The sequence below is a fragment of the Caretta caretta genome, chromosome 5 (assembly GCF_965140235.1).
Source record: "Caretta caretta isolate rCarCar2 chromosome 5, rCarCar1.hap1, whole genome shotgun sequence".
Lineage (NCBI taxonomy): Eukaryota > Metazoa > Chordata > Testudines > Cheloniidae > Caretta > Caretta caretta.
The window spans coordinates 130,043,954-130,063,675 of record NC_134210.1 but is presented as its reverse complement, the minus strand read 5'-3'; the positions used below and the strand labels follow the sequence as shown (position 1 = coordinate 130,063,675).

Genomic DNA, 19,722 nt, shown 5'->3' with positions numbered 1-19,722 from the left:
GTATCAAAAGCCCTACTGAAGTGAAGATATACCACATTTACTGCTTGCCCCCCATCCACAAGGCTTTTTACCCTGTCAAAGAATGCTATCAGGTTGGTTGGTCACGATTTGTTCTTGACAAATCCATGCTGACTGTTACTTATCACCTTATAGGTGTTGGCAAACTGATGGCTTAATTATTTACTCCATTATCTTTCTGGGTACTGAAGTTAAGCTGACTGGCCTGTAATTCCCCAGGTTGTCCTTATTTCCCTTTTTATAGATAGGCACTATATTTGCCCTTTTCCAGTCCTCTGGAATCTCTCCTGTCTTCCATAACTTTTTGAAGAGAATCGCTAATGGTTCAGATATCTCCTCAGGCAGCTCCTTGAATATTCTCGCATGTATTTCATCAAGCCCTGGTGACTTGAAGACACCTTATTTGTTTAAGTAATTTTTAACCTATTCCTTCTCTATTTTAGCCTCTGGTCCTACCTCATTTTCACTGGCATTCACTAAGTTAGACAGCCAATCACCACCAATCTTCTTCGTGAAAACCGAAACAAAAAAATCATTTACAACTTCTGCCATTTCCACATTTTCTATTATTGTTTTCTCCCCCTCATTGAGTAATGGGCCTACAGCGTCCTAGGTCATCTTCTTGCTTCTAATGAATTTGTAGAATATTTTCTTGTTTTATGTCTCTAGCTAGTTTGATCTTGTTTTGTGCCTTGGTCTTTCTAATTTTGTCCCTAAGTACTTGTGTTATTTGCTTATATTCATCCTCTGTAATTTGACTTAGTTTCCACTTTACATAGGACTTTTTTTTTTTTTTTGAGTTTCAGATCATTCAGGATCTCCTGGTTAGGCCAGGGTGGTCTCTTGCCATATTGCCTATCTTTCCTATGCAGTGAGATAGTTTGCTATTTTACCTTTAACAATATCTTTGAAAAACTACCAACTCTCTTAACTGTTTTTCCCCTAAGGCCATGTCTACACTAGTGAGCTTACTGATGCAGGTGTGCTGATGTAAAATAGCTCGTGTAGCTGCTCTATATCCACAGGAGAGAGCTCTCCCATAGACATAATTAAACCACCTCCAACAAGCAGCAGTAGTTATGTCAGTGGGAGAACCTCTGTCCACATCGGCGCTTCTGTCGGTGTAACTTTATGTTCCTCAGAGGGGTGTTTCACATATCTCAAGGGACCATTCAAGGTTAAGTGGATTATAGGTTTTTTTCCCTCCTTTCCCCCTCTATGTCTGAAGGGCCACTTAACCTTGAATGGTCTCTTGAAACGTGTTAACTCCTTATGCTAAACAAACTACCACCTTGTATTTAACTGTGACACTCTGGGCTTTTCTACACTTAATGAAGACACTACCTACGCCCATGGGAGGAGTTCTTCCATCAAGGTAGGTAATCCACCTCCCCGAGAAGTGGTTAGCTAGGTTGATGGGAGAATTCTTCCGTTGATCTAGCACTGTCTACACCAGAGGTTAGGACGGTTTAACTGTGTTGCTCAGGGGTGTGGATTTTTCACACCCCTGAGTGACAGTTATAACTGACCTAGTTTCCTAATGTAAACCAGGCCTCTGTGTTCATTTCCCAGACCTGAAGAGCTCTGTGTAAGCTAAAAAGCTTGTCTCTCTCAACAACAGAAGTTGGTCCAATAAAAGATATTACCTCATCCACCTCGTGTCACTGATATCCTGGGACCAACACAGCTATAACAACAATGCATATGTCATCCTAATATCTATCAGGAACTGCTGGTAGACAATGAGAGATATCCGAGAAGTGGACCTTTATCTGAATGCAACTGCTTAAATGCCATTCATGTTACTGCTATTAGACCTCATTTAACAACAAAACAAAACATGAAGCCTTTAACATGACTAAAATAAATTCTTCAGAACCTTTCAAAGCTTCTGGTTTTCATAAAGCCCCACAACCATGCTTGTAGAGATCACAAGGACTTCATATGCAACACGCCATTATAACTATAGTTCCAGGAAACAGAACTTACCAAAGCCTGGAGCTCGGATACCTCTCTCTTCTCGGCCTCCAATAACACTGAAGTTCACAGTATAGTTGGGTTTACTCTGTGTGCTGGATTTAACTTGCTGTGGTTGAGCGTGGGATTGCCATGAAGTACCTGTACTTTGTGGTTTCTTTGTCTGCCACTGATTCCCTCCTTTCTGGGACGGAGCTGACTTCTGACCAAACCCACCAGCTGGGAATCCACCACCAGAAGGACCTAGACAGTAATAGTGCGTAATTTAGTTGTAATACATTTTGAAATATTTCAAGTACTTAATACAGTCTCGCCCAAGTTCTGGTCTGGACACCTACCCAAGTGATTTAGTAAGAGACACCCTTCAATTTACATGAAATCTAATGTAGAGAACATGGGTGTCTGAAAGTGAAACTTAATGAGAACAGTTTCAGCAAAGCTAGAGACCATATCACAGTTCTAGCCTGGAACCCATTACTGTGTGTCAGTTATTCCACCTCAAACCTGAACCACTTAACTGTCATTTTGTGACAACTGCTAACAATTGTCTGATCGGTCACCACATAGTGCACTTCAGTGGATATATTCAACACAGGAAAATACATTAGATTTTCATTGCTAACTCTATTTACATTTCAGTATTTACTAATTATTATGAGAAAGATACTGGGAAACTCCCATCGTACTCAAGAAAAAGAAGTGTGCTCTGAAGGCACTTCCATTAAAATCCATGCCCTCGAGCTTCCTTTTGTGTATTACTGTTTTTAAATAAAGAAGTCTTCACCAGATTGGGGAAATGGTTCTAAAGCTTTTAAAAAAATATTAGTAATGGGCTGTATACAAATACGGAGAAAAAAACGGAACGAGGTCTGACAGCAGAGAAATTGCTTTGAGAACACCACTGAAGTACGATATATACACAAACCCAACATACTAAAATTATCTTGTCTGATAAGCTAGCATTATCTCCCTCATTAAATCACAGTCTAGATTTCTCTAGTACCTCCCATCTCTGCCTGGAGAGGAAAATATATTAGCCCTCCGTAGCTTCACCAGCTAAAACCGAAGGCCTGATCCTCCATTGGTTACACCGGCGTAAGCCCAGTGTAATGGAATCCAGCTCGAAAGCTTTAGTTTCAGCACTCAGCAGGACAAGCCAGGGAACGATACTCCTAGCCAAGGCTCCACCCAGACTGCCTTTATTTGACTTCTCTTTCCTTCAGACACATTTCTAGAAAGCGAGTTTCCTTGGCAACTGGCCGACGTAACACTTCCTGGCACAGGCCTATTCAACTGAAAAGTAGCTTGGTAGTTGAATTTAAATGCAGTATTATCATCCAAATTCAGACTGGAAAGAGGAAGGTCACATTGTTACACCTCCGTAAAACAGATCTAAACCACTTCACACTACAACAGGTATAAGCCAAGCATAGACAGGCCTTAGACATCCAAACACAGGCAGCAATGCCCTTTATTTCACAATTTACCCTGCACCCCACTTCTACAGAAAGTCACAGTTGGGATGTTTTGAGGAAAAAAATCAAAACAGAAGGCCCTGCATGTATGGGTCTATTTGCAGCTTTCCATGCTACACTTGAAAAATAAACACTGACATGCACATTTCCCTAAAAATGTTACAACGATGGAAAAGAGCCCAAGAGGGGCAGCCACACTGGTTTTCAGTTTTAACAAAATCCAAGCTGGCCAGCTTTTTGGCAGGCTTTAGGCCAACATGGTACATTCTTGTTTCTTTGTTACTAGTATCGCACGTTGTGTTACTAGTATCGTACGTTGGTCAGCCAGGAGCGAAGCTAAGCCAACTTCTCATTCCAATAATCCCTCAAAACCTGACATTTACAACTACTGCTGGACATTTTGATTGCTATGAACAGAGGGAACCTACTAATTTGAGGCCTTGAGATAGGACTCAAAATCCTGCACATACTTTACAATCAGTTCCAAGCCTGAGGATGCCAAGAAGTTGAACTGACACTTTATTCACATCCTAGTATTATTTCGGATGAGATAATGACAACATAGCCACTCCTAATGGAATACATGTTTACCACTGAAAATGAGCCAAAGTGGACACTACGGGCTCAATCCAAACCGCACTGCAGTCAATGGGAGTCTTTCCATTGGTTTCAACAGGTGCTGGATCTGAGTCTACAATAGCAAGCTTCTGTAAACCCGCTCGCAAAACCTGACTTGCACAGGGTCTTTTGTTAGGAGAGTAAAACAGGTTTTTTGCATCTGCACTGTCATGATAAAGCGGGGCGAGTAGATATTTTATTGGGCAGCCTTACAAAAATGTATTGGAACACTTTTGGCACCTGAGCTTTGCACATATACAACTGAAAGGTTTGCAAATAACTTCAAACCTGAACAGGACCTTCAAGGCAAGGCAAACGTTGTATTTTATCATTTTTGTTTAAATTTGGTTAATTTTACGGACAGTGCATTCAAGCATTGACAATATTCATAGTAAAGGCAATAGGAAAACACCTTGTTGCGAGAAGCTTTATATGGTATATGAACACGCAACAAGCTTCTAGTGACAACCATGCAAATTGCTTATATGGAATAATTTGACACCCTCTACTCTGGTTGTCACAAATAATTATGAGCTTTAATTTCAACAGTGCTGGACCAAGATATCTCCGACACTATCTCCCCACTACACCCCATTGTGGTGGTTACAAGTGGCTGGCCAGCTCTTGCAGTCTGATGCTGAAAGCTGTGCAAAGAGGGGTGCAGAGGTATTTTCTGCATTTGCAGCTTGCTTCTGCATCTCTTCAGGTGATTGCCAATGAGAGGAAGGTGACAGAGGTGAAGGAGGGAGCTGATTTTGGGGGCCATTGGTATTAGTAATGCTTAGGTTCGTTTTTATAGTAAGGGCGAAGCGCTAGTCCTGATGATGTTTCTTTGGGATGATCCTGTAGCGCAAGGGGGCCATAAAAGTTGCCTAACCAGCTAGGCTGCAAATTCCCCTAGCACAGACCTAACGCCTCAGGTGACACTGGGCTGGGCTATCTCTAGGGTGCCACATCTTCAGGCCGCAGCATAAGAAGTATGGCCAAAGCACTTCTACATCCGGTTGTAACTCCCTCACTGGACTGTGCGGAACACTGGCATAGATTATGGTCTGACATATACCAGTGTAAAACTGGGGTAACTCCAGTGTAGCTGATGGAATTACATTGGTGTAAAATGTATAAGGGAGGACTGAATCTGGCCCACTAGGACATACTAAAGTGACATAGCTATTAAGATAAAGGCGTGGATGATGTTAACCATGTCATATTTGTTTGGCACACGGCTAACCTAATGGGGATGGTATAAAATGAAAAACGGTGTAAGTTACATCAAAACTATTGAGATTATCTGGCAAAAATAAGGCCTCCATTGGCATGAAGTAAAGCAAAATAGAAGTGTGTTGGCACTTCTGCAGCATCTAGCATCTCCCCAAGAGCTTTCATGCTTGGCATAACATCATTTTCTCACCTCCCCAGCACGCAAGTGCCTTCAATCTTTCTGCTCCTTTGTGCGTCTGGCTGCCTAAGACAATGGCAATGAACCACCAGGCGTAACAGACTGGCACAACTGCTCATTTTCCCACTGAAGCAGCATCACTGCAGAAGCACCTTGAAGTTATCAGGTAAAAGTCTGAGGATCATCAGCTGAAGCAAAGACTTCATTGCCAGCTGCATGTGCTGTATTGCTGCATGCAGCACAAGGACCAGGCTCTGATATCATGACCTCTGTGCCTGGCCTCCCGCCAGCCCCCCAAGCTTGCACATGCAGTGGAGCAGAGAACTGAAATCTGCTCTCAGTTGCTACAGATTCCATCCAGCTTCACTATTACATTGTAGTTATAACACAGGAGCAGAAGGAAAACAGACACCGGGGGGGGCGGGGAGGGGAGAGGCAACATGGAGAAAAATCAGAGTGAGCCAGCACTTCATGGTTCCATTAATTTCCGATTAATTTAAACAAAAATCATGTTTTAAGCTTAACATATTTTTCTTGGACAGAAGCTCTCTCAACGTGAACTGCACTGAGACTGCCGACAGGAAGCTACACATTCTAATAGAAAGGCGTAGAAGCTTCCTTACTGATTTCAGCAAGAGTAAGAACTTGACACAAAGCCAAAGACTCTCAAAAAATTCATCAAGAAAGCAGAGTCCACACTGGAGACTAACAATCCAGAAGAGGAGGAAACCTGATATCTCATACTGATTTTAATGCAAGGTAGAAAAGACCAGGCTTCTCTGATTAAGTTGGCACATATTTTACTAGGGAGTAGGGGCCAGGGAGTACACACAGACAATTTAGGGAATGAAAGACCACACACCATATACACTTTGCTAATTGTATCAGAGATGTCTTGCTTACCCTTGACTTCCAACCCCTCTGCTCCCTGTGCCTGACCACCTCACCTCCTCTCACTCATACTCTCCTAACTCCAGATCCTTTTCCTTAGCATGAAAACTCGCACTAGGATCCTCACTTCTCAGAAGGCCAATCCTTAACCCCAATTGCCTCGCCAACTCCCAGCGTCTTTCTTTTCCACTCCACCTCCTGAACAAGCTGTTTATAGTCACTGCCTTGATTTCCTCTCCTCTAATCCATGCAGCCTGTGCACTTCCCCACTCGACTGGATCAGCTCTCACTAGCTCTCCCATTACCTCTTCTTGACCAAGTCAAAGAACTGCCTTCACCTTCCCTGAGCTTTCTGCTGCTTCTGAGAGCGTCAATCACTTTCTCCTTCCTGGATTTTTACCAATGTGGTCTCCATTTTCTACCTGCATCTGAGGGCTCTTTCAGCATCTCCTGTAGCAACTTCTTCTCTTCCTTGCCTCCACTGTTAGGAGTCCCTCACGGCTCTGTCCTCAATCCCCTCTTCTCCCTGAGTGACTTCATCGGCTCGCAGCTTCAGCTACCACTCAAACATGCTCCCTCACTCCTGTCAACTTCCTCCTGTCCCTTACACAATATCTAAAGGTCTTTCCAAAAGTATCATCCTGGATGCACTTCTGCCACCACCAGAACCCAACGGAGCTACTTCCAAAACCTTTACCACTTCCTGTTATCAGTACCTTGATCTTGCATCACAAGCGCAAGGCTATTTTAGACTTCTCCCCCTTCCTCCCTTGCACATCCAAGATAGCACTAAATATCACTACATCTTGCCATTTATTCCATTTCATAAACATTTCAAAAAAATTGGACCATTCCTTTCTGTCCTGTCATCATTGCCTGCCTTAGCTTTAATAACTGCCTCCTCCCTGGCCTCCCTCAGCACCGACATCTTTCTTCTCAATCTGCTTAAAACTCAAACTTTAAACTTGTCCTTTCCTCCAAAGCCCTGTGCAACATTGCCCAGTGCAACATTGCCCCGAGCAAGTCTCAGATTTTGTCGCCCAGTCACACCACCCAATTTGCTTTCTTCTACTCCAGAACTCTTGCTTTCCTCCAGGCTGCCCCATATGCATGGGATGATCTCTCAGTCAGTGTGCTAGTCCCCACCCCTTCCCAAAGACCTGTGCTTTCATAAAGCCCACAAACTAACTCCTTCTCAAATGCTTTCTACATCCCATATTTAATAGGCAAGAGAAAACTGAATGGGTTTTTAAAATTATTTTGAAATACCACCTCCCCCAAATCTCTCAGTGTATCTTCAGAGTAACAGCCATGTTAGTCTGTATTTGCAAAAAGAAAAGGAGTACTTGTGGCACCTTAGAGACTAACCAATTTATTTGAGCATAAGCTTATGCTCAAATAAATTTGGGTTAGTCTCTAAGGTGCCACAAGTACTCCTTTTCAGTGTATCTTGTTTCTTAAGCCTGTCTTTTGGATAAAAAGGTTCTGGGATAGAGACTATCTATATAATGGAGTTTTGTACAGTTGGAAAGATATGGTCAGTACATAAACATTAACTCATAACCAAATAGTTGGTTATTCATTTTTTCTTGATTGAATTTGCTGCCATATGGCATGTGACTATTGACAAAAGGAAGTGCTAATCAAGGTTTCTGAGGTTTCCTTTTTAACTCAATACTTGCTGCAAAATTATACAAAAATATTGAAGAGAAAATAGCTAATTTTAACAGTACATAACAAGTCTGTAAAGTTGGGTGTAAATTTACAGTGCTACTTTACAGATAATGACGTACACTGCGTGCAACTCAGGAAGTCAGACACTGAGATGGCATGTGGATAAATACTGAAAAATTCTCACTACTAAACAATGATTCATAAAATGATCAACCCTGTAATGAAACTCAGCGTAACACTGATCATGGGTGAGTACTGAGAGAGAGTTTAACAAAGAAGTTCTTGACGTTCCTGTCCAGAGCCCAACCATTAACCAGTGAAGAGAGATTACAGTTATTCATGTATTCTGTTTCCTTTTTTAAGTTACCAATATAAAATAAAGAGCAGTTTAACATTTCTACTAATGGTGAAAGCAATTTCAGAAGTTCTGCATCACAGGAAGGTGCAAGAAACCTCACGGTGGGCAATTATGGAATAACATAATTAAGGAATAACATGCTTATTCAGAAACGTTTCGAAACGTTTTTCAAACCAGTTCATTTAGAGATTGAAGCATTAAAGGGTTTATATTGCTTCCAAGCTATGTTTTCAAAACATAATTTCTACGTAGTAACTGGAAGTTCCCATCTGTATAAATGTCTAATCTTTATCTGAACCCTGCTATGCTCTTGCTCTCAAGGCTGGTGTGTGAAATTTGCTGTCACTAATTAGCTGTGTGTTATATAAGAAGTGTTCCCTTTTATCAGCATTAAATTTACTGGAACAAAAAAAATCAAAGCCACTAGATGCATTCAGAAAGTCAGAGCACTGGACGGGGACCTTCTTGGCTCTGCCACAAGCCTACTGGCTAACCTTAGACAGATCACATCACCTCTCTGTGCCTCAGTTTACCCACCTGTAAAATGTGGATATGATACTGCTACCAACTTCCTTTGTGAAGTGCTGAGAGATCGACAGATGAAAAGTGCTGTGTCAGAGGTAAGGATTGTTATTAGTTACTTTGCTCTTTTAAGAAAACGTACAAGATTACCTGGAAGACCAGATTTAAGGTTAGCAAGGTCAGCAAAGGGGTCGAAGTTCTGAGATTTTGCTTGGCTGAAAGACAAACCTGAAGGCACACTTGTCTGGCTTCCTGTAGTAAGAACTTGGCCTGTGTCATAAAAACAAATATGAAGTTATGTACAAGCCACAGATGGCAGGGGACGAAAATATACATTTTTTTTAAAAGGTCTTGACAAAAACGGTCTCCCTGATTCCTAGGAAATTGCTATCAATATTTTCTCTGTAGATTCTTGTCTGAGGCCTCTCCTCCAAAATTCTTGTTATGTTACAATGTTAGCTTTTGCCACATCTGTAACTGTCAGTACTTTAAAGCCAAGTATTTTAATGTGACTGTATTTAATGAACCACATGAGAGCCACATATGGTTGTTCCGTTGTTTTGGGTGGCTGATATTTGGAGAGCACGCATTTTCTTTAGCAATGGAAATACACAATATATTTTTGTTGCATAATAATACCTTCAAGTGCAGACTTCTTAGGCTGTTGTGATGCTAGGTTGGTAGTAGTTGGGGAATCTGCCCAAGAATCCCATCCACTTAAAAGATCTGGGTGGCTTGCGGAGGAAGTCATCTTAGGTAGGTCTGGCGCCAAATTTCCTACAAAAAAATTGCAAAAAATTGTCAGTAACAAACCCACAGTGGTAACTGCACTTTTTGGGAAGAGTACCCAAGACTTCTATCCAGACTCCCAGCTGGGTCACTATTTGGCCGGTTTACATTCCCTATATTACTACCAATTATCAAAATTATATAGTGTTGCTATGTGTTCTTACCCATCTGCCGTGTTCCTTGAAGGGTTCTGCCATTGGAGTACTTGAGAGAGAGAGAAATCAAAGCCATTTTCAAATTTTGCTGAGCAGGCCAAAATAAAGGTACCTTCATTCACAGCTGCTGCTGTTAAATTAACACTTCAGCTCTTCCAGACTAAGGGATCATACAAGGGTCACTGCTTCAGGGTCCTCATCTGGTTTTTTACAATACAGCAGGTGTCTCCAAATCAGCAACACTTTAGGAATGGCGCTCCATGCCACTCAACAGTTCAGGAACTACCAAGCTCCTAAAATGGATTTACATGGGCTATGGGTAGGGCCAGTGGAGCTCCATTTGGGGCAAAGGTTTGTCCATGGACCCAATACCATAATGACCACATAGGCAGCTGAAGAGCAGGACACAGCAAGGTGTCTTCTGCTCCACCTTGGGAAAATAATTTTAGGGACAACTGAATCTTTTGCTCCAGAAAGAAAATGTGGAGAGTGAACCTTCAGGCCCTTCCCTCCATGCATGCCGCAAAAGAAGAGTCTGTCCTGATTCAAAACGCAGAATGAAATAAGAACAAAGTTAGACTAAGAAGGGTTTGAGGGGATGGTCCCATTGACTGCCATTACTTATGTCCCATCTTAACTTAGAGCTGCTTCCTTCTTCCCCACCTCAGCAATTTATGCATTTCACTGATGGAATAAGCAACTCATATACATATCATTTGGCATCCTTTCAGAGTCAGAAGTGCTAGATACATTGGCATTTATTAGTAAATAACATTTAGCTCCTCATGTTAGCTTTGAGCATTCCCTCCAACAGTTTGCTGAGAAACTAACATACAGGAATAATACACAATTTTGCAACGCATTTGTGCTCTCTCTTTTCTTGACTGCTCGGGCAATTGGTGACCAGAGATACAGACTGCAACTGAAAAGTTCTTTGGTGAAGCTGGCATGTAGTTTAGCATCAACCCAGGACAGCTAACAGAACCAGGGCATGTAACCCAACCACCACCACTCAGGAAAACATCATGATTTTTCCAATTTTCTCAGCCTTCCAATCCTGAAGAGCCTCACTTTTTGGAAGCTGAGAAAAGACAGCACCATCACCTAGTGTGTGTGGAATATTCTGAAGATCTGGTTTAACAGAATATAATCTGAAGCTCCGTATTTGCTAGTCTCCTTTTTTTAGCCCCCTTATGTTCAGATTGTTTAAGTAAAGAAATTAAGTCTGTAGCACTTATGGTTGCAAAGAAATCCTTTAAAATAGGAATTATGTGTAACCGACTCAGACATAGCTACCTCAGTCTGCAAAGAGCCTGGAACAAAGTCTCAGAAGTTAGTTGCCTTGTTCATCTAAATAGAATGTTAACTCTGGATCCTAATGAGGATATTTATAAATATCAGCACTGAAGTATCATACCATATATTCAATCTTAGCTACCTCACCAGTGATCATTTTAGCAGATTCCTCAAGCCAAAGTACTTCTGTTACATGCAGCAACAGAGAAGACATCGGGATAGAGGACAGCTAGTTTCTGACAAAGGTTGCAGGAAGCAAGCGAGCTAGGGCATAATATAGCTCCTAAGTGAATAGCCATCCTCTCTCTCTGAAGGCATTAAAACTACTTGTCCAAACTAGTCCCTCCAACAGGTTATTCCAAGTTGGAAACAGCAGGAGACGCTCAAGCCTACGCTTGTTTAACTTCTAATTATGATCAACTGTTATAGCTCTTCCCTACAATCTAATGAGATCTGGTGATTATTTACTGCCCATGAAACTTACTCATTCATTTATTATTGAATTATACACACCCATCACTGCTCCGACACTGAGTTCACTCCATCTCATTACTGTGGATTATTTTAATGAACACTGAATACTACTAATTCACTTTTTAATGAGTTTAAAATTGCTTCTCTATTCAAATGACCCTAGCTGTGCTTGTGTCTCGCTCTACATCACTGGTAGCGCTCTGGACATGGTCTCTCTGTCTCTCGCTAAAGAAGTTGCTCTCCTTTGCACTTACATTTCAGATCACTGTACACCAGTCTGTGTTTCATTTCACTCGGTGGGTTTTGCCTCTTACCTTACAACACTCACTTAAATTAACAGCACTACAATTATCTTCCCATTCTCTAAATTTCTTATTAAAATAAATGCATAAACCTGACCACAAGGCGGGTAAAAGCCCAGAGATCCATTTCAGACACCGTACTGAAGAGTTTTCATTCTGGAGATAAATTTGAGAGATACCCAACAGCAACCTACCTCCCCATTTCTGCTGGGTTTTATGAAGCCTGTGTGACACCAGTTTGCTGTCAAAGGAAATCTGATGACAAATGCTGAACAACAATCTCACTAGTAAATCACTGAAGAGGAGAAAATGGGCTTTTCTGACTCTGAAAGGACACCAAACATTTGGTGTCCTTTCAGAGTCAGAAGTGCTAGATACATTGGCATTTATTAGTAAATAATATCTAGCGCCTCATGTTAGCTTTGAGCATTCCCTCCAACAGTTTGCTGAGAAACTAACAAACTTTTGCAACGCATTTGTGCTCTTTCTTTTCTTGACTGCTAGGGCAACGGGTGACCAGAGATGCAGACTGAAAGGAGGGATTAGAATTGTTCTATCTTCATGTGACACACAAGCTTGCAATTGTACAATTCCACTCAAGATATCCATTTCCTGGTTTGGGGGGAAGGGAGCACCTGAAACCTGAGGATATTTATGTTGCACTGAATGAGGATTTTAGTGCATGCCATGCTCTTCCCCATGGCAACAAGCACCATCCTTGCTGCCAGCCAGCCTTTAAGAAGCTCTCTACTGACTTGAGGTTTAAGAAAAAACACTATTCAGTCCTGGGGAGGAGGGGGCATAGCAGAGCCTCTCTCATCAAGAGAGTATAATTTAACCAAGGCGTACTTACCTGGGCTGTACTGTAATCATTACAAAAGTATCTGCTATCCATAACAACCACAAAAGGAGAATACAAAAATCCACTTGCAATTTACTCATTCACAGAGTAAAAGAAGGCTTGGTGCAGCTTATGTATGGAACACCACACCTCAGTGCTAAGCAACTTCAGCTGATTTTCTGAATCCATTGGTTATGGCAAAGAAGAAATTTCATACAAATGTTTCACACACTGGGTCATCATTAAACACGTACAACAGAGCAAATGCTACTGGGGGAATTGCAGCAAAAAGTTCAATTAATGCTCCCCGCACTAGCCAGGGCACAGCTTTGATGGGACAGAAACACTGGAGACTCTTCCTGGGGCAGGAAAAGATCTGAATTGGAACAGCTGAGGCAATGTTCCACATGCCCATTCCTTTTCTCCACTCTACCTCCATGCCTTCACTGTGTGGGGACCTCTATTTCTCTCTTTCCACCCCATGGTGCAAGGCCTACAGGACAAAAGCAGTGGACCACATGCTGCATCTGGCCCCGTTGTGTTGCCAATGGACAGTTGGGGTCATACTGTGACTAAGTGATTGGCTCCTGTCTGTTCCTTGCTTGGGCGATAGGGGAGGGGAGTTTATACACTTTGTGGACTCCTCCTTTCAGCCACATCCTTCCCACCCTTAATCTAGTTGCTGGATCTCGGGGGTGCCAGGAGCTTGGTTTATCACCAGTTTGGGGGTCTGAAAGGGATTTTGCCCATATGGCAAAACTAGCATATTACTGTGTGGGCTTTTTCACCTTCCACCTGGCATCCAGGAGGGCTGGTTGGGGAATTTAGGTTACAACTGCTGCAAGGCAGGCTCCTGTGAGGTTGGTGGGTAGAGGGTCCAATTGATGTCCTCATAGCCTAAGGCCTGCATCAGTACACACGATTCCCTCTTCACTCCAGTCTCAGCTCTGCAGAAAGCTATATCCATCACTCATGCTTTTCCTGCTCACTTTCTGCATGCTCTGATCTCCTCTGAGCAGTTCACCTTGCAGGGTTAAGGACCTCTTTGGCCAGACTTTCAAAGGAGCTCAACTCCCATTTACTCACCTACATGAAACGGCCCCATTTTCAAGAGTGCTTATTACGCAGTAACTCCCATGGAACCCTAATTTAGTTTTCATCAACACATCCCAAAGGTATTTTCTTGCCTAAATATCTATGAGGAGCATAAACCCAGAGAGCAGAAATAAGTTGGAAAGGGATTTAATGCCCTTACATCAAAAAACTCAGTGTCCATGTTTGCTGTATCACAGCACTGAGATTCTGTAACAGAAGTGACAGCAGAAAAACAAAAAAAAAAAGATGGCAATTAAGCAGGATGCATAATTAGAGCCCTGCGTGGATACAAAATTTGTATCCGCATCCAATCCGCAAAAATGGTCCGCAGATATAAAGCGGATATCCGCAGATTTGCAGGGCTCTACACATAATACAAACAGAGACATTTCTTCTTGAAGATGAGCTCAAGAAAAGGCTTTGCACCCATGCAATAAACAAAGCAAGGCAGACTCATTTACAGCAGCTACCAATATCCAAACAATTAAGGCCCATCTTCCATCTCTAATAGTGCAAGTGCCATTAAGAAGTTCCAGCTGCCACAGCTGGGTCAAGAGCTTACACAATGTGTAACTTGACTAAAATAGCTTTTATAAAGCAGCTGAGCCTAATTCATGGTATGGTTTGTAAAAGCCATTTTATCCATTGTGCCCTCCCGACACTGGTGACCCAAACACACTAGCTGAAATGTGACCAGACCAACAGCTTTAGAAACAGAGACATGGCCTGGACCTTACTGTTTAGGGGACATGGCTAAACAAGGGCTAAACATCCCACCTCCATCTATGAACCGCAGAAAAGCTCCTAAGTGAACATGGTTAACTGCATGAAAAGAACCTCCGAACAGGAAAGACCACCTTTGACTGCCTTCACCGGCATCCTATTGCTTGCTCTCTCATTTTCCCCCAGGCTGACACCACTGTTGTTCTCAGTTTTTATGTAGGTGAACTGTACTATTTTTCTGTAAACATCATTTTGTATGATCTTTGGGGCAGGGAATGGTCTAACTAGGTAACTAGTTTTGTGAAACATCTTGTTAGTTTACAGTAAAAATTCAGTGATTTTTAATAATGCTTTTGCCCTTTTGCTTTGTTCCATCCTGCCTACATGACAAAGTGAAACAGTGTGGCTCAATTCCCCTACCTGAAGTGCATAAGGACCTTTAGGCATTGTCTAAACTACACAAATAGTCACAGTTTCTTTTTGCCTGTGCAGACAGAACATCTTGCAACCATGTTAAAATAGGCTTGTGATGGGGTATACAAGCCCACACCGGGAAAGAAGGAGTAAAAGGACAATACTGGGCCCACCTAGCCCCGCCCCTCCAACCCTGCAGAGCCTACTCCAAGTGGAAGCAGAGTTGAAAAGGAAGCAACCCAGCTCAGAAGTGGGGAGAAGTGCAGACGTGCCCCTGCAGGCTCCTGGAAAAGGGATTACAGACACTTCCCTGAAGCACCAAGATGGTATGCTGAGCCCAGTGAGGCTAACCATTTGGTTTCCTTTTTATTTTCTGTTTCCTTATCTGGGACCTGCAGCAGACGGAGCAGTGGTAGCAAGCAACCCAAGGAGGGTAAAACAGAAGGTTCACCACCCCCCTCCAGAGGTCAGTGTTGCTGACACTTCGAGGGCCTTGGTTCGGAGCACAGTGGAGTGGGTGAACCCGCTCTCTCCTACTACTACCCTTCCCCCAAAGATGAGTGGACGTTAACCACTAGGCTACCAAGGACGCTACTACAATCCTGTCATGTTTAGACATATGTATCCATCAGGATTCAAGTGTCAGTAAGCCTGCAAGCACTTCTTAAAGACAGCTTCATATCTACTATTGTTGTAACACCTAACACCACTGGAAATGAAAAGTCACATGTTCAATCTGTTTACTCTGACCCTACACGAAGCGGTGCCAACTGCGCAAGTTTGCTGTTCCCTTGAATAACCAGGTAGCTGGGTTTTTCAACTGTCACCAAAAGCCATATAAAACATTAGCATGCCTTTTTCGAGGCATTTCTTCATTTTTATTTTCGATATTATTTAAAAGGGCATTATATTAGAATCTGGAGGGGTTTTTTGTTTCTTTTTTTTTTTTAAATTAGTCGACTTAGAATTCAGGCTGACAGTCCCTTCAAAACAATTCCCTAAAATGGTTATAACATGGCTTTTTCAAAACCAGGATTCAAAATTGTGTTTTAATATGGTCAGCTCTGTAGTGTAGACAGAACTTTTGTGGCTCCAGATAAGCAGGTTTCCAACAAACAAAACTGAAAAATTTAGGTTTACTTTTTTGTTACAAAACAGGCTGGGACAGTAGGTAGTGCAATATATGTACTTTAGGACTATTGTAATTGTTCAGACACATTACATGATAGGTGAGTTAGTCTGGACCTTGATATGGGCTTGCTCTCAGTGACTGTGGCTGATGAATTCAGACAATCATCACAACTCCACCAGTCCCTTCATTCATCAAACCAATGAACGATAGAGAAATACCCAGGAAGCTGGGAGAGACGGCCTCTGAGAGTCAGATACAGGGTAGGATTCCAAATCCAGGCAAAAGCTTTTCCCGCTTCGTCTGCCCTAATTTCCTACCAAAAAAATTCCTCTTCTGAGGGACACCTGTTATCAAAGTAGATACTGAAACTTTCTATGCCATTATTTTCAGTTGCACAAGTGATGATTTATCAGACAGCCTTCATATTGATCGGCTATACAGCAGCTCAGCTGAGAAAATGCAAATGGGCCTTACCATTGTATAAAGAAACAAGAAAGTATTGGGATGCGCCTTTGAGAAGAAAAAATTCTTCACTGCTTGGTATTAGTCAACAATCCCCCTGCACTTCTATATTATCCCTAGTTTCAGATGTGATTAATGAGAATAGGTAATGTGTATATTCAGTTTTCCTGCATCATTAAACAATTGCACCTTGCCCTAAAGCATGAAAGATTCCCCAACACACATAGCTGGCATCTGCTTCAATTTTGCAAAGGGAAAATCATTTTCAAGTAATATCTTGCTTTGAAATGAGTCCAGTGTGGGTCGTTTTATAAGCCTAGAGAGAGCATAACATGATAATTACACTTATTTACAATATAGACAAGGTATGTCCAGCCAGATCCCTTTGACTGGCCTCTTATTTTAAGAACAAACTACTGTGGGATCCAATATTCCCATGCCCAGTTTTGGATACCATTTACAGACCGCCCCCGACTTACGCAATCGTTCCGTTCCAGAAAGCCTTGCATAACTTGAATTTTGCGTAAGTTGGAAACGTAAACCCATACGTTACGCAAAAATTTCCGCAACTCGAAAATCCTATTTCTGACTTATGGAACTTTTTCCATAAGTGCGAATTTGCGTAAGTCAGGTCTTGCATAACCCTGGGAGCGTCTATATACGTGGCTAATACTCAAATTGCAATATGGCACACTGCAAAGTAATCTAGTACTACTCCATCAAGTACAAGAGGTTGTCCCAAAACAAACATTTCCACAAAGCAAGCTTCTGAGAAGAAGAAAGTGCCCCTGGATGTCAACTAGAGGAAAAAGCAGAGCTGACGAAAAGGTATTACTATCCCCTTACTACCATTCACACCTTCTAAGTTCACTCTTAACTGTATATAGCTCACACCACCATTTTTCTGGTTCCACATATTTATTCTTCCTAGCCTTGTATTTGACTGCATGGCAAAGCTGAAAAAGTTGCATGGCTGACCTTGTGCCAAACCACAGCACTTCCTCCAACATTAAAGGAAACAAAATCCCCACAGTGGCAGTGAGTGGTAATCGTAGGACCCACAGAGGATATTGTCCAACATGCCTTATGGAATCTGGCCTCGGTCTTGGTGTGCAGAAACTACCTCTCTTCCACAGGGAACTTCTAGGTTTTAGAAAAATTGTGTGCACCTCGCCTGAGGGAAAGGCCAATGCTATTTGTCATGTTAACCATCTAGGAGGACCTCTTCCTGAGACAGTAAGAACTACTCCACTTAAGAAAATGGAGGATTGTGCCCCTGAAACGCCATGGTACATATAACCTGACTCTAAATGGGTCCCTTGCCACTGAGCTCCTGTTTTGACATTGTTAAATTATGAGTGGGTATTTCAACTTTACAAGCCTTTGAATACAGTCTAGTACTCACATTACGATAATCTCATAATCACCACCAGGGCTCTGCTCTGCTTAGTGCTGTACAAAAGTAAAGTTAGACCTGCATCCTGCCTCAAACTGCTTACAATCTGGAGACAAGATGCAAGGAGTGAATAACAAAAGGCGGTAGGGAATGAAGACAGTTATATCATGTGGTTTACAAAGACTAACCATTTACACAACATTTGCTCCCATCCCCAGGAGAGAGTGACCTAGGCCCACTACCTATAGTTTTCTTCATTCATTTGCTTCGCCTTCTAGGTAGGCCACTCCCCAATCTCCCATTTACCTGACATTATTAGCCCTTTATTTAAAAAAGATGCAGACTATCCCCAGCACAACATGGGGAGGAGGTGACCAGCCCTCTATGGAAAAAGAAGTGGTTCGGGACTATTTAGAAAAGCTGGACGAGCACAGATACATGGGGCCAGATGTGCTGCATCCGAGAGTGCTAAAGGAGTTGGCGGATGTGATTGCAGAGCCATTGGCCATTATCTTTGAAAACTCATGGCGATCGGGGGAGGTCCCGGACGACTAATCTAATTGCCTTCTATGACAAGATAACTGGCTCTGTGGATGAGGGGAAAGCAGCGGACGTGTTGTTCCTTGACTTTAGCAAAGCTTTTGACACCGTCTCCACAGTATTCTTGCCAGCAAGTTAAGGAAGTATGGGCTGGATGAATGGACTATAAGGTGGATAGAAAGTTGGCTAGATTGTCAGGCTCAACGGGTAGTGATCAATGGCTCCATGTCTAGTTGGCAGCCGGTATCAAGTGGAGTGCCCCAAGGGTCGGTCCTCGGGCCGGTTTTGTTCAATATCTTCATAAATTATCTGAAGGATGGTGTGGATTGCACCCTCAGCAAGTTTGCAGATGACACTAAACTGGGAGGAGAGGTAGATACGCTGGAGGGTAGGGATAGGATACAGAGGGACCTAGACAAATTAGAGGATTGGGCCAAAAGAAATCTGATGAGGTTCAACAAGGACAAGTGCAGAGTCCTACACTTAGGACGGAAGAATCCCATGCACCGCTAAAGACTAGGGACCAAATGCCTCGGCAGCAGTTCTGCAGAAAAGGACCTAGGGGTTACAGTGGACGAGAAGCTGGATATGAGTCAGTGTGCCCTTGTTGCCAAGAAGGCCAATGGCATTTTGGGGTGTATAAGTAGGGGCATTGCCAGCAGATCAAGGGACGTGATTGTTCCCCTCTATTCAACATTGGTGAGGCCTCTTCTGGAGTACTGTGTCCAGTTTTGGGCCCCACACTGCAAGAAGGATGTTGAAAAACTGGAAAACGTCCAGCGGAGGGCAACAAAAATGATTAGGGGACTGGAACACATGAGTTATGAGGAGAGGCCGAGGGAACTGGGATTGTTTAGTCTGCAGAAGAGAAGAATGAGGGGGGATTTGATAGCTGCTTTCAACTACCTGAAAGGGGGTTCCAAAGAGGATGGATCTAGACTTTTCTCAATGGTAGCTGATGACAGGACAAGTAGTAATAGTCTCAGGTTGCAGTGGGGGAGGTTTAGGTTGGATATTAGGAAAAACTTTTTCACTAGGAGGGTGGTGAAACACTGGAATGCGTTACCTAGGGAGGTGGTGGAATCTCCTTCCTTAGAAGTTTTTAAGGTCAGGCTTGACAAAGCCCTGGCTGGGATGATTTATTTGGGGATTGGTCCTGCTTTGAGCAGGG

General features: G+C 42.6%; 1 protein-coding gene across 4 annotated transcripts in view; it reads right to left on the bottom strand.

Annotated features, from left to right (window-relative positions):
* GAK (cyclin G associated kinase) overlaps window positions 1–19,722 on the bottom strand; it is a 142,363-nt gene that overhangs the window by 7,331 nt on the left and 115,310 nt on the right. For all 4 annotated transcript variants that reach the window (XM_048851459.2, XM_048851456.2, XM_048851457.2 and 1 more), the window contains 3 exons: window positions 9,572–9,709; window positions 9,083–9,202; window positions 2,008–2,238 (listed from right to left, as the gene is read on the bottom strand). In XM_048851459.2, the coding sequence (XP_048707416.1) occupies window positions 2,008–2,238; window positions 9,083–9,202; window positions 9,572–9,709 (489 nt within the window). The remainder of the gene's footprint in view (window positions 1–2,007; window positions 2,239–9,082; window positions 9,203–9,571; window positions 9,710–19,722) is intronic.